The 15,847-nt window shown below is 31.5% G+C and overlaps 1 protein-coding gene across 1 annotated transcript; it reads left to right on the top strand.

Annotated features, from left to right (window-relative positions):
* Positions 1-2,718: 2,718 nt before the first annotated feature.
* Positions 2,719-6,501, top strand: LOC136275508 (uncharacterized). The gene is made up of 8 exons (XM_066084920.1): positions 2,719-2,785; positions 3,289-3,338; positions 4,268-4,330; positions 4,520-4,585; positions 4,926-4,988; positions 5,372-5,434; positions 6,198-6,263; positions 6,396-6,501. The coding sequence occupies exons 1-8, from the start codon at positions 2,719-2,721 to the stop codon at positions 6,441-6,443; spliced, it is 486 nt and encodes a 161-aa protein (XP_065940992.1). The 3' UTR covers positions 6,444-6,501.
* Positions 6,502-15,847: the final 9,346 nt, after the last annotated feature.

The raw sequence follows: 15,847 nt of genomic DNA on the forward strand, positions 1-15,847 counted from the left end.
ACTACGAGTGCTTTCCAGTGTTTGAAGAGAACGTTTAAGCGGCTTTGTGAACTGTATTATCAGAAATATAACGATTGTGTACAAAATATGATTTTACAAATGTTAAATATTTGAACATTAAAAATGAAATGAAATTTCATTTTGCAACAGGGGCGTCATACCTAAATGGTATAAAATGCCAATTCTTTTATAAAAACTTAGTACACAAGAAATTTGTTAAACCGTGTTATCAAACTAAACCTTCTCAAGGGTTTGCAATACTGGTAAATGATTCAAATCTATGGGAAAATATATGCATGAGAAAAATCAAAGATTTAAATGATAATAAAAAAACTGAATTTAGTTACAAAATGCTACATAATATTCTCTGCAACAATGAATCGTTAAGTAAATAGATATAGGACAAGGGGGATAACTGTAATATATGCAAAGCAATCAAAAACACTAAACATTTATTATTTGAATGTAAATATGTTGAACATTTTTGGAGAAAACTAGGATCCTTTTCATTTATCGATATAAAATGGACACTTGCATATTATTTTAGGCTTTTAATTAGAACAAAATGACAAGATTAAGTTTTGGACCGTAATAGTTAAATCATATCCCAGTACTTATATGTAATACCTATACAATGCAAAACTTAGGTTAAATATAATTTATCTAATATATGTATATTCATTGTTTGAAAACAAAATATATTCGACATAATATACAAGTTATCTATGCATTAATCGTCAAATTAGATATTAATTTATCATAGGTACTAGAACACATGTTGTATGTTTTAGTTTTATATATTTAAACCTGTAGCCATTGGCTACTATTTATAGCGTATAACCTGTAGAACAGGTATTCAAGTTAAGCACGATTTTCACTCATTCGAAGGCTTTTCTTTGCCGCATTTGCACGTACATGTAATATGTCTCGACCAGATAATGCCGATGATATAGTGATTAAGAAAGAGAATGAACAGAGTGAATCTGCGCCTGACCTGACCGACGTAGTAAATTTATTCACTACTGTTATAAAAAAAACAGTTTGAAGAGTTAACAGAAAAACTACAAACGGAGCAGTCTCAGAATTCCGAGTATTTGCAGAAGAAATTGAACGAAAATATCGGGAACTAGAGCAGAGCTCGTGGCAAAGCCACGAGTAGGTCTTCCGTTGTTGCTGCGAGATGAAAATTTATGTGATTTGGTGTCAAACGATTATAATGACTAATGACTCAAATTTCACTTCTGCTTTTGTTATAAAAACGTGCTGTGATTGAAAGCCTGTATAAAGACAGGAAGAAAATGTTTTAGGAAAACTATTTGTCGAACACACTTTGTGTAATTGTTTTGAAAACTCTTTAAGGCCCTGTCACACAAAGTTGCGTTCCCAGGGCGTGTTCACGGCGTTGTAAACTTCATGGAATCGCCGTAGGATCGCAAGGAAAATTCAGAAAGGCGTTCTTACAGAGCTCTCAACTACGTTTCCACAGAGTTCTACTTGGCGATTGACTGCCCTCTCGCTGGGTATCCGCCGAGCGCTCATGACGTGCTAGGAGTTTTTACCGCGCATCCACAACGTGCTCTGCGCGCTGGCTGCGTGCACATGCGCTGTTGGAGACTTTACGGCGCTGTCATGGCGACCTTACTCCACTTCTACGGCGTGTTTATCGGAACGCAGAGCCACGGCGCGTACTTTGTGCATGTTCAAAGTGCGCGCCGTCGCATGGCGTTCTTTTTAAAATGTTCTAGTCTAGGATATCCCACCGCGGCGAACGGAGATGCCGTTGAGTTGTTACGGCGCTGTAGAAGACTCTAGTTCGTTTTTTTTTAATCCATTAAATTAAGCCGAATAGCCCTGCATCATCTGAAGGCTCATCCATTTTGAATATCGCTGCTGTTATTGTTTTGTATATTCACACACGCCACTTAATTTACATTATTCACATTTTTTATCAATAACACTTCACATTTTATGATTTGAAAATGTTCTGTTAAATGATAAGAAAAATGATGTTTTTTTATTGATAGACGTATCAAAGTAAAACAGAATGACCGGAAGACTTTTTCATCTAATATAAAAGGTTTAAAATTTCAATAACTTCTGATCAGAATAAATGTTACAGATAATGTTACTATTAATCAATAATATACCTCTCTTCAGGATATACAATCTTTTTTGCCATATTGCCTGCGCAGATACATGTTTATGGCAAATAAGAAATGTTATTAAAAAACATCGCTCCAAGCTTAGTCCGTTTTCTTTTATACAATTGTTATATACACTTGGAAAAGGGGTAATATTTTTTATAACATTAAAATAAATAGATATATTAGACAAGAACATCACTCGTGATAATTGAACCGGTTTCCAAATAACGGCTATACTTATCACCGCATCATTGATTCATCTATATTTAATGTACGTATTTAATGCATCATGATTTTATCGAATGACTGATTTATAAAAGGATGGTAAATTTGTATCATACTCAAGAAGACATGTCTGTAGCACATGGGCTGAATTTTTATATATATAATGTAAAAGCTTTATATATCAAAGTGTTATAATTTTAATGCATGTTTGATTTTTAAACTGTCGAAAAGTTATATTGCTTTCAAGAAGACATGTTCGTAACGATTAACTGGGTTTTATGATGATGGGGTGCGGATGAAAACCGTATATAAAGAATAAGGTAGCAGTCCTGCCGTACATACCGGTAAGATGGCGCTCGTGCTCAAACTGTCTGTTGTCTATGGCGCTGTGTTGGTGAACTTGATTCCTGTTCAGGGTAAGATATGTGTTGTAGAATATAAACGTTTAATCATGTATGGCGTAGTAACATTTTAACAAAAACATATTGCAGTTCCCATATTTTCCATTAACTTTGTAAACCCAAAGCCAAAAAAGGAACTGCAGTTGAACAAAAAATGATTTCATTTTACTCCAAAATGACAGCATATTAATGATATTTAAGGGGAAATGCCGTTAAACGTTTAAAAGCATGACACGTGTATATTGTTTGTAAGTATTGATAATAGTTGAATCGGCTCTTACTTTGATAAAGATAAGCTAATTTCAGTTATTTGTTGTTGCAGAAGCAAATCCAGTAGCAATCATTTTTAAAATTGGTGTGATCAATTGGTCATTTCGCAGAAGTATACTAATAAAGCAATACATTGTTCTAAATGTAAACATGGCGCCTGACGACATTTAAAGACAATTTTGCCTTAATTAGATGCATGTTTGAAGTAATCCTTCTGTATATAACTACTTATCTAACTAACATTCCAGGAAGAATAAGTCCAGACCTAGCGGAGAGAAACTTAAACGGACTTCAAAAGGTAAAAAGACACAACAGCAATGTGTTTTATAACACGAAGATAATTTGTATCAAAATCTACTAAAAAAATAAGCATTCTTAGATTATTGCATAAGCAATATACAACCCCTACCGGTTTGTACTATTCTATGAAACCTTCGAAGCATTAATCTATTTCAAAACTATTATAAACGAGATGGTATGCTTTATTTAAACAATGAAATGCTTTCTTTGGTGATTCATGAATCATCAAAGAAAGAATTTTATTGTTTATATTAACATCTTTCTTTTAACTTATTAATAAATTGATTATGAAAAGTAAGTAAAAATCACGAAATTACTATTAATGTACGTAAGTACATTAGCTAAATGAAACAGTCCAATCGTCTCCTCTGAGACTTTCAGTCTGACATCGTCATGATTGTTTCGTGCAGTCAATGATTTTTCTTAGGTCGCTGTAAGTTTAGCTAAATTGATAAGAAGGGCGTGTCAATTTCAGTCCTGTCATTTTCTTGTCAGTTTCAGCCGCTGTAGATTTTGAGCAATCGATCAACGGGGCGTGTAGATTTCAGTCTGGCTGTTTCTAGAGAGTTATGAATTAACTATAAGTTATCGTAAGAAATACAGAGAATAATACTTCGTAGATGTAAATATTCAGAGATGAAAAAAACAGAGGAAATTAAAAGTATTTAGTTGACATAGAAATCAAAAACAAAATTGGTAAAAAAAAAAAAAAAATCTTAATTTTATCACTTGTAATTTCGATTTAAGTCCATTAAGTATTCGCAGGTAGATTTTTGTTATTTTTTTCTATTGTTTTTTTTTTTTTGTTTTATCAAAATTTCAAATGATTAATATAATATTTTGGCTTTTTTTTCATGTTTGTACTGTTTGATTTTCCCTCTTTTTTTCATATTTGTACTAAACAAATACAATCATTTTGTGAAACAGGGGAAACGATCATTTGCTGGAAATCCACCTTTTACTGGTAGAACCTTGGATAAATTAGACGAGGTAGAAACTATCACTTTTTTTATTATATTATATATATTTACGTTAAACATTTGGTTTAGTTTAAGAAATATGATGTGAATTGTCAGTGATCTATATAATCATTTGGCTTTATTTTCTTAATTGTTCGTTGTGTTAGTGTCCCTCTGAAATTCAAATTGGACTTAAATATGTATAAAAATATTGAAACAGGAAAAACGAGGAGTAATTGGAAACCCACCACTTCTGTCTGAAAGAAACTTGAATGGATTAGACGAGGTATCAACTATCACTTATGGGTTATGTTGCTTTTAATGAATTTATTGACATTGATACGATAGTGTGGTATATTATTCCTACTTGATATGTACTGATTTGACCAAATCTGAAATATATTGTAAGGAGCGTAATATCTTCAAAAAGTTATTGTGTTCAAAGAGACCATGTGTGATCATCTATATTGTAACAAAAATATAAATAGATAAGATACAACAATGAAAAAAATATAATAAGAAAACATAAATGGACTTTAATCGTATGGACTGATGCGATTAAAAATGTCTTATTTGAGTCTTTGAGTGGATACTGAAATATAAATGTTTATCTTTATGTGAAACAGATAAAAAGAGGAGTTGCTGGACCGTCACCCCAGAATACAAATTATCTAAATGAACTCAATGAGGTAAATATATCACAGTTTTTCCTTATTAGTTTACCTTTTATCTGGATTTATTCTTATTGTTGCTTTTCAATCAATTATTATTTAGCAAAAATATAAAAAGATAAGATCAAAAAAAAAATATAAGAAAACATAGATACGAAAAAAAAATACTGAAAACACAAATATATATTAAAAATAAAAAAAATAAATACAAATGTAGTAGACATGCTAAAAGAATCACGTTTAAGAGTTAAAGAGGATGTTTTACGTTTAACAAATTAAAGAAATATATAACAAAATTTCAAATATTCCTTTGACTTTTGTTGTTGTTGATTTTTCCTTTGTTTTTAATATCCCTCTTTTTTCACATTTGTACTCAAAAATACAAACATTTTGTAAAACAGGGAAAACGAAGTTTTTTTGGAAATGCACCTCTTGCTGAAAGAAACTTGTATGGATTAGACGAGGTACAAATTTTGCTAATTCTTTATTTCATGTGGTAGTGGTGTAGATGTTTTGGTTGCATTTAAATGGCATTGATACAATGCCTTTGCTATTATTTTTATACATGACCGATGTTGATAATGCGTATTATAAAAAAAATTCTATGGAACGTAACATTTTTAAAAGTTATCGTATCAATATAAATAAGATGGCGCTTGATCTTCTCTACTAAAATAATGCAGATAAAAGTTGATTAGAATAAAAAAAGATAGATAATTTTTAAAATCCATAAAAATACTGTAAAGATAAATTAATTTAAAAAAGAAAGACATACCAAAAACATAAACATATTATATAACAAAATAAACATAACCATTATTGAACGGAATAATAATATTATGAGTGTCATATCATCGTTCTGCTTTCTAACTCGTTTCTAACAACTTGAATTGAAATGAAATTGTAGGTATCAATTTGAGAATTGTTATATTCAATTTAATTATTAAAACTAATCATTGGATACACTGCAGGTTCATATAAAAGGGTATAACAAAAGGGAAAATTACATCCATTTTACATTTTAACACATATATGCTGTGTCACTATATGATATCATAGTGACGTGAGTTATTTTGTTTTACTCTATTCAAAGATGATTCACATACATGATATTTACAAATGTACGTTTTAAATGATTATAGTTGTTGATTTGATGTTGATATATTTTCCTCCTGAACTAAATATTTTCCATGGAATTGACATCTTAACAAAACAAATGTATAACAGATGAAAAGAAGTGTTATTGGAAACCCGTCCCTTCCATTCAGGAGAAACTTGGATGGACCAAACGAGGTAAAATCTTCATTTGTTGCAAATGTTAGTGTTACGATTTATTACAGTTTTGTTAAATTCAAAAAAATTACAGTATAACCATCAAGAAGTTCCCAATTGTAACATAAAATAACTACAAATTGTTGTTGACAGGGTAAAACCGGAGAGTTACCCGTTGTTGAAAAGGCAGATAACTATTGACGGTTTTAGTTGGCCATGGGGAAGATGAATTCATCCACTGACAGAGATATTACTGTACAACAAATTAACAATAAAGTTGAAATTGAAATATTTACATTTGCTAATATGTTTTCTTATATTAACATAGGGAATAGCAAAAACGTTGAATTCTGTATGAACTTTTTCGCGACGTCACAATGATCATAGCCAGCGCTTATCGCTTGGATTATTATAAACATAACATTTCGGTCATTTTAACAGTTCTGATCGATTTGTCTGTTTAACAAGGTTTTTCAAGGAAAAATTATTAAAATGGTAAAAATAACGGGCGGGCGAATGGCTGCTGGAAGGGTACCCTTATTGTACTTATAACTCCTCCTACAGTTTTTAATATATGAAATTGTTCTTTTACAGATCAATTGGGCATATATTAGAGGTGTTCTTAAATCAAGGTCGTTTTTTCTTCCATCCACAGTACCGATCAGACCTAACTTAAAAGCAGAGTTGATCCCAATAAACCCCTTCTTTTGTCTTCTTTTGGGGTTTACTTGGACTCTATTTTAGTTATTATGTACATATTCAAATATAAAAGCAACAAACTTTAGACCAAAATAAAAATGACGTAATGACTAAAAGTTGAATATCGTGTATATTTGATCGGAAAGCAGTGTGATCAGTGCTTAACTTGAAAAGTGCTAATAAGATATCGTGCTTTGTGTTAATTTGATGCAACACACAATTTTACGTGCAAACTGTATAAAGGTTGGAGAGGTATTTTGATAACTTTTTAATCAAAGAGAACATAGGACTCTAGCTGCGATTTTGATAAAATTGAGATATTTTGCCTTCACTTGATATCATTATCATTTATCATTTTGTGGAAAAAAACAGGGTAAAGTTTAACTTTATATTATGGGTATTGAATATTTGGAAGTTACTCTACAGCTGTTTAAATGAATATATTATCAATTACGAAATATGCTTTTATTGTTGTTTTTGTTATAAACACATTTAATAACAATCTCACAATCAGATTGTTGGTATTAAATGAATTTGAGGTACCTTACTACATTAACATGTATACTTTTCAGACATTACGTCACAAGATGGATATCGATTCTTCTGTTAAATTGTTCGTAGCAATCGATTGGTTTGTATATCACCAAAGGTCAGAGTTAGATTATCCGACCGACGATAATGCTGTATACTTGGGATTATATTCATATTTACTAAATTGTTACTGTTAAAAAAAATATCCTAAATTGCTAGCGTTTATATTTTACTGGAAATGAACATTGATGGTAACCTAACAACAAAATGTTATGATAAACGTGATGACCTAAATTTTTATAGTTAACTTTCCTTACTTACGTAGCAATATGCTTTCATCACCTGCATATTGTGTTTCTGTTTCTCAGTTAATTCGATACACAGAGACTTGTTCTTCGTATGAACAGTTTGTTAGGGAAGGCAAGCTACTGACAAACAAGTCGATAAAACTGAAATATCAACAGTGTCGTTTGAAGTAATCTTTTCATAAGTTCTAGGGTCGATAAAACGACCTTGTTAACAAATACAATCCTTTACATAACTAATCACCTAATTGTCAACGGACGTGTCCGTTTTTTTCCCGATTGCGGTGTGGACACACGGCGGGTGTGACCGGTAAGCAGAGGATGCTCACTCCTCCTCGGCACCTGATCCTACCTCTATCTTTTTGGAGGTCCGTGTTGCTCTGCTTTGAATTCGTATTTCGTTTTATGGATTTTTTTAGATGGTTGACGATTTGTTATTGTCATTTTTTTCATACATCTTATACATCCTGCTATCGAACACAATCAAGTAGTTTTCTGCTAGTTTGAAAAACTAGTTCCAGGACTAGTTTGCCACCTTAAATTAAAGCTTTACAATTCGCAGTCCATAAAATCAACTCTGACCTTATTCTGGAATTGCACTATCAACTTATAAATACCCTACTTCTAATATATAAATTATTGTAATAAGAAAATCACCAAAAATAAAGTTAATGGCTTTATAAATTGTATTAGCTAATGAAAGAGAGGCATGACTACATATTTGTTTTTCGTATTCCTGGACTGTATTGTGTTTATAATGGCTGCAAATAAAATGCAGATGATGAATGAAACATCATAACTGTAGACAATTCTAAACGGTGATCCTTTTTTACACGCTCGTAACACGTTTGGTGGTTTGTGTGTTTTTATGCTAAATCGATTTATTTTACATTAACAATTCAAATCGTTGAAAGGTGATCAGTTATGATAGTGTAAATAGCTGAACGTGCAATACTTTTTAAGATACGTAGTCTTTTTTATGGAAAGTATTTTATATTGACGGTTGTATGGGATAACTGTCGGTATAAATGTGTATTAAAGGACATAATAATTAAAAGATTTTCATTTTTTTAGATTTTACAATTTTTAATTAAATAATTGACAATATTTTGAAAGGTATTTTTATTTTTGATTCCCAACGAGATTTGAACAAATGACGTACAGATTAGTAGTGAAACCTCTACACCACTTCGCTACGCTGTTAAGTGACAGTTTTTGGAAAGAAGCATTATATAAATTTACACTTGATTTTACTGTTTATTTCGAAAAATAAAACGTTACAATATGGAGTTGTCCCATATAACTTAAAAATATTTTCCAATTAGGATAATGCAGCTTCAATGCGTCGCCATTAAAAAATTCAAACTAATCGAATGATTAGTGTCGTAAATAGCACGAATCACTGACGAATTGTTTTGCTATTCTTTGAATGGTCTAAAGGTTGATGTTTGTTCGATATACCTTTGATATTGATAATAATTTGATTTATTAAGAGTGTTATTGAAAACTATCATTTTCATAAGGATTTCTTCTTAAGGTCAAGATCTAGTAATTGTAAGGTGCCTACAGGTTTATGAAAATCACGATATAAATTCCTTTTTTGATGCTTCAAAACAATATCTTTGTTTTATATGGTGTATCGGGGCTCATTGTTTTTAAAACGATGTCAAATTGAACATAGATACCGGGATTACTTTTCCCTTGATTAAGTTCAGAATGTCAAAATATTGTTTTATTTTCTGCATAATTCCTTTAAAGCCGTAAAATTCGGGAAAAGATTCATCAAATCAATTATGACGTCAAAATGGATTACGCACCAAAAAGACACTCTGGAATCATTTACTATATCTTGACCTTAACAGATGACAGATTTTCAGCGATTACATTCTTGTCATTGCAAATATTGTCAAACTTTATTTACGACAATATAAAAAAGTTAACAGAGATATGAAGTTGGTTGGTTACATGATCAAACTCTTTAAAACCCAAAGGGCTTATCAGTAGATTTGATCACGCACCAACCAACTTCATATCCCCGTAAACTGTTTTACATTGCTGTTTATTGCTATATTTACGTTTGAACAAGAGAAAAGTTGTCAATGTGACAGCAAACCGGGCTTTCTCTTGTGTTTACAGTATCTTTAATCCATTTGTCAACTCTGAATTGATGACCACTACCTGTCACGAGAAATGGGCTACTCTATATGCAATACTTCAACAGCTGGGTTTTTTTAAAATAAATCATCAGAAATCGAAATCTTAGCAATATGCACACCTCTGATAAACGTTCAAAGAGCGAAGAACAATTTTCTATCTTAAAAACAAACTGTAGGAGGAGTTATCTGTACAATAGTGGTACCCTAAATACAATAGTTTGCCAAAAATGACTAAGTTCAACGGATGTTCAACTTTCCAACGAACGTATTTAAATTGTAATGCACTTTAATCAACATACATTAATGTTGCCAGATGTATCAAACCACCTTAAATAAAAATAATATCCCTTAAAAAAACTACGTATCTTAAAAAACGGAACTATTTACACTATCATAATCAATCAGCTTTTCAATGCAAAGGGCCATTGTAAATTAATATCAGTTTGGTGTGAAAGCACAAAAACCAAGAAAAACGATGCGGTACGAACGTGTGAAAATGGGACAATTGATTGAATTAATTTGATGAGGTGTTTGTTAATTATCAAAATATTACATATCATGAAAACTTCAAGTATAAACGGGACAAGTGCAGAACTCACTAAAATCTGTTTGTATTTTTTTCCCTTTTGTTTTTTCTTATCCCGTACGTGCTTCATCCTTATTGACATTTAAAATATGCCCCAAAAAATCCAATACTTGTTGATGAATTTTAGCTACAATACACATACATGTACCTGTCAACAAATACAGTCAAGTCGATCTCATACTGAATGACGTTTGTCATAATAATTGTTACTAATGACCTGGATGAGTGTTCTGTTTTTCCAGATAAGACAAAATGAACACGGCAGGTGTGACCGGTTGGCGTAGGGTGCTCTCTCTTTTATGGCACCTGATCCTGCCTCTGTTTTTCTTTTCTTTTGGAAAAGGTTCGTGTTCGCTTTGCTTTTGTTTGCCGTTTTTCTTGGTTCGAACAATGTTTGTTATACCATATGTAATATAAGAGGGAAGGGGGTGATTTATATATTAATACTTCATCTATTTTTACCCGCAACAATTAACATGAACAGTAAATTCTTACGAAGATTTATAATGGGAATTATTATTACATCTTATCTCTACTCGGGATTACCTAACAAAAATTAGCACACGTGTTCAACGTCATCATCTTGTTCTCATGTCAGCTGCAATGCGAAACCCCCGTAGACTTTTCGTCTTTGGCTGTGTATCGAAGCATGAAGCGGTAGGAGTGGATGGGGGTGGTTCAAAACGAATTGTTTGGACTTTTTCAGTCTGGTAGATAAACGAAGTCTTTGGCACTAAGGTATATATGGTTGTCAAAATCTTAAACAACAAGTGGGGACAGCAGAAACTTAAGACAGGGTTTAGTTTATTCAAATATGTTGAGTTCAAATTTTACATTTAACCAAAAGTCAAGCGTTTGAAAACTATTGTAGCCAAACTGATTTAAGGTCAAAATAGTTATTTGGTACTACTTCATTTGAATTGCTTTATCTATCATTTCACGATATTTTATACATGAAATTTAATAACCTAAAATGCAATGCCATTGTTGTTGAAAATATGATGAAAAATCGAGACGGATGACGGATTATGTGCTATTTATTTTGGATCTAAATATCACCTAAACATATAAAAACATGTATTTTTATATTCCTTTTGTCAGTTATGTTGTTATATCTGCTTACATAAATATAACATTTGCTAATAAAACGAAATACGCATGCCTGATTAACCCTGATAAAATACTAGCTGATATTTATTTAAATCTGGGATATCTGTATAAATAAGTCTTATTTCGGCATTGTTTACACTGCATTTAAAATACGTTTACCCTTGTATTGATTTCATCTATTAAAGTTACTTGTGACGTCATCAATAAATATAGAAAAATTTTATATACATGCATTTAGAAGAGCTTTTATTTGACATAATAGGCCAGCGGTTTTTATAATTTGGACAAGAGCAATGACAAATTTCTTCAGTAAAATACGACGTCATGCTGCTTGTTGTGACGTAAAATTGCTCAAAGAAATTTTTACTTAATTGATCGCCGAGAGTTGCCGTATCTTACTCGCTTTGGACATTTTACTGAATTTCACTCCTTTTGAACATACGTCTTAATTATACATTTGTACAACAGTTCACCTCACACGATATTGATTAACTGCAGCTTCAGCTTTTCGTAAATAGGCCATGTTTCTCTTTAATCGCCGCTTTCCTTACAAATTCTATCCTATACTCCGTCGACCTATTAACAGTTCAAAGTTATCGCTGTAGAGATTTCACATGTACCTACATCTACATCGACATGTTACTCGGTGGCGATAAAATGTCTAAGCATTACGCACAATTTTACAAGGCAGAAACATACTACATTTTGTAACATAAAATAAACATGTTAACACATTATTTACAAACAAAAAACGTACACAAAACAAAATGTAAGAATACGAAAACAAAATAGTCGTCCTCAAAGAGTTGCAAATGTGCAAAAGTTTGTAACAAAATTAAATAGTTTACATTTAGAATGGTATTTTCTCAAAGTTTCAATTCATATCATAGGGAAAAAAACTGCAAACGCAGAATTTACTTCACAGGATTTTAAAATCTATGAGATGTGTATGAACCTACAACACACCAAAGTTTTAAGAGATGCGAATCGTATCAAATGGTAAACAATCTATTTTTATTCTTCGTGACAGAAAATGAAATTTACAATTTCACTTGAAATATATCTTCTCAAATTAAAAGATCCCCAATGCATATGCTTTGTTGATGTATTGATACAACGTGTATCCATATGAAATGATGCAATTAATAGGGCCTCCTTTGAGTGGATACGTAAATGTAAATTTTAATGAGAAACAGGTTAAGAGAAGAGCTCCTGGACCTTCACCACAGAACACCATCTATCTTGATAAATTAAATGAGGTTAATATATCACCTTTTCTCCTAATTGATATCCTTTTTATGTCAGGTTCTTAATGTTGTTTTTCATTCAATTATTATTCAGCCAAAATAGTACTTTGTCTAAGATTGAATATGAGATGTTGAGGTATAATTAATGTATAATTGTACATTTGGTTCTTTGACAGATAAAGATATGATTCATCAGACGTTTTAAAAACGGAAGCGATATACTGTGGATTCATCAATATTCGTTGAATACCAATTTTTGTTGATTTTGTTTTTAAGTTTTGATCCACGAAATTAAATGCTCATTGAAGTGCAAATTCTTTTAACATTTTGAATTGATAGGATCATTGGCCACGTATTTACGTATCCTTGAAACTGTGATGTTCACTTTATCCTTGAAAACTGATGCCCTTTAATATTAATCAAACCACAGTATATGAAATGTCTACAAACATGAGAGTTATAAAGTGTAGTTGAAGTATGAAGCATATCGGTTTTATAACACAGGTAGAGAGGGGCCAGGCGGGGGAATCACCATTGGGAACTAGAAGCCTGAATAATGTCCTCTTCAAATTCGCAGTCGACATTGTCAATTATAGTTCCCTTTCATCACCGCTATCATTACAATCAAAATATCAGCTACATACCTATCGCTTTAGTTTCTACTACATTTTATTTAAACTTTTATTGAAATGTAAATATAAGTGTATCCAAAATTATATTATTATATTATGTATTATTCAACAGGTAGAGAGAGGATACGCCGGAGAATCATCCTTACTAGGAAACTGAATAAATTTGACGAGGTTCATGTATTATCTTGGTTAATGTTTTCGATTGGCCAGTCGGTAATTAATCTAATCAATGACAAAAATAAATGTTCACCAAATGTACAATAAAGTTAGAAAGTGAAATAAATTTTAACTTATTGTTTGATAGGAATAGCAGGTACATGTAATAACATATGTTTGGGAGAGAAACCTTACGGTAAATGGGCATCTTGCATTGTAAATTATACTTAATCAAACATATATCTTAAAAAAGTCAAGATTTCAAGTATCAAAATTATTTTAACACATATGGTCCTTCAAATATTTTTGAGACGTTTTAATTTTTTGTTTTTATTTACTTGATTACAATTGCATATTGTGCAATGATAATTAGTACAGCTTTATTCTTGTTCATTAAATCATCTTATTTGATATTCAAAAACGTTGTCTTTTTATGTATTCAATTAACACAATTTCAGTTAAAATGCTACAAATTTTGAAAATTATAAAAGTGTTTGTAGTTTTCCACTACGGGAATGCATTTTAATAAATTCTCTTAGGGCTACTTAAAAAAATGTCTTTGTTTGCTTAGTAAACCCATTGCCATCGACCAAGTAGTGTTTGTCGTCCTGTTTGGTCCACATATTATGTTGTATTATGTTGTGATAGTCCGTCTGTTGTATTTGATGTATACTATTTAACGGGAAATAACGCCCCGCTTTGTTTTTCCTCTATTCGCCCTAGTTGTCAGCGGGCGAACTAAAGACTGGGCAAATTTGAATGTCGCAAATTTTATCTATTTAAAAATAACTTGTCTGAGCGAATTAAAGACCGGGCGAAAAATTTTGCAAGTGTAGACGTGCGAAAATTTGACAGAGTGAAAATAACCCGGTAAACAGTATTTCTCCGATGCTGAGATAAATACACAGAAATGAACTGTCTACATTCAATGATACATTGTCAAAACCACAATATTGTTGTTATCCAATCTGAGTTTTCCTATGAATAAAGTGATTCCTGCAAATAGCAGAATATTTCTGTTGCTTGGTGAACTGACATTTGGCAAGACCTTCCATCAAAACATGATCTTTTTTTCTGAGCTACCTGTATGTGTTTTACAAACTATGGGCCAGTCCAAAAATTTTAGTAAGTGCTGACAGCGAGGAAGATATATATATATATATATATATATATATATATATATATATATATATATATATATATATATATATATATATATATATATATATATATATATATATATCACCCCTGCTTTCAGCTCATGTGAGCTAAACATTTAAAGGACCCGATTAAGCGAAAATAGATTAAGTTAAAATTGTGTTTAAATTATGTGAAAAGCGGGCTGATTGTTTCGTTCGAGAATCGTTTCTTGTACACCATTCAGTTTTTCGTGCAAACCATTTAGAATTCGTATGAACCGTTTAACGTTTCGTGTGAACCGTTAAGCAAGCTAGTGTGTTGTGTACTAGTACGTTTCAGGGTCTGTATTTACAAACATGATTGATTTTGAAAGAAATCATGGGGAATAAAACTAATTTATTTGGTGTGTTTTGTCCTTACAAAGCATTTTGAATCTTATTTTTTTTGTATTGTGTTGTTGCATTTTATACATATCCGTTTCACATTTTGAAAAAAATAGCAGTTCTTTTAAGAATTGATAAGATTTTGATTTAATTACTTGGAGGTTAACATTAACACCTACCTCGAATACGAAAGATAACGGAATTTTGGGCGTAAAGAATAATAAAACTGATATGTGTTGAATTCCATGCAGATTGAACTTACGAACCTGATAAATATTCTATATTCTTCGTATCTTTCATTAACATTCCACCGGTGTATATTGTTTGACAAATCTTAAAATCAATTGATGTTGCTTTTTATGTCTTGTCTGAGTTTAAAACGGTTGTAAAACAAAAGAACATTCACGTCTCGGCATATCACTGTAACTTAATCAAAGTGCATTATTTTGTAAGCGGAAAATGTAGGGCGTACGTTAATTAAGAAATAAGGTATCATTTTTGGATGTTTATCGGGATATAGATACGGGTTGGTCACGTGATCAAATCCCATAAAGGCCGAAGGGCTTTATGGAAGATTTGATCACGTACCAACCCGTATCTATATCCCGATAAACATCCAAAAATGATACCTTATTTCTTATATTTACATTTGTTGCAAAT

Source organism: Magallana gigas, chromosome 1, assembly GCF_963853765.1.
Source record: "Magallana gigas chromosome 1, xbMagGiga1.1, whole genome shotgun sequence".
In the NCBI taxonomy this organism is placed as follows: domain Eukaryota; kingdom Metazoa; phylum Mollusca; class Bivalvia; order Ostreida; family Ostreidae; genus Magallana; species Magallana gigas.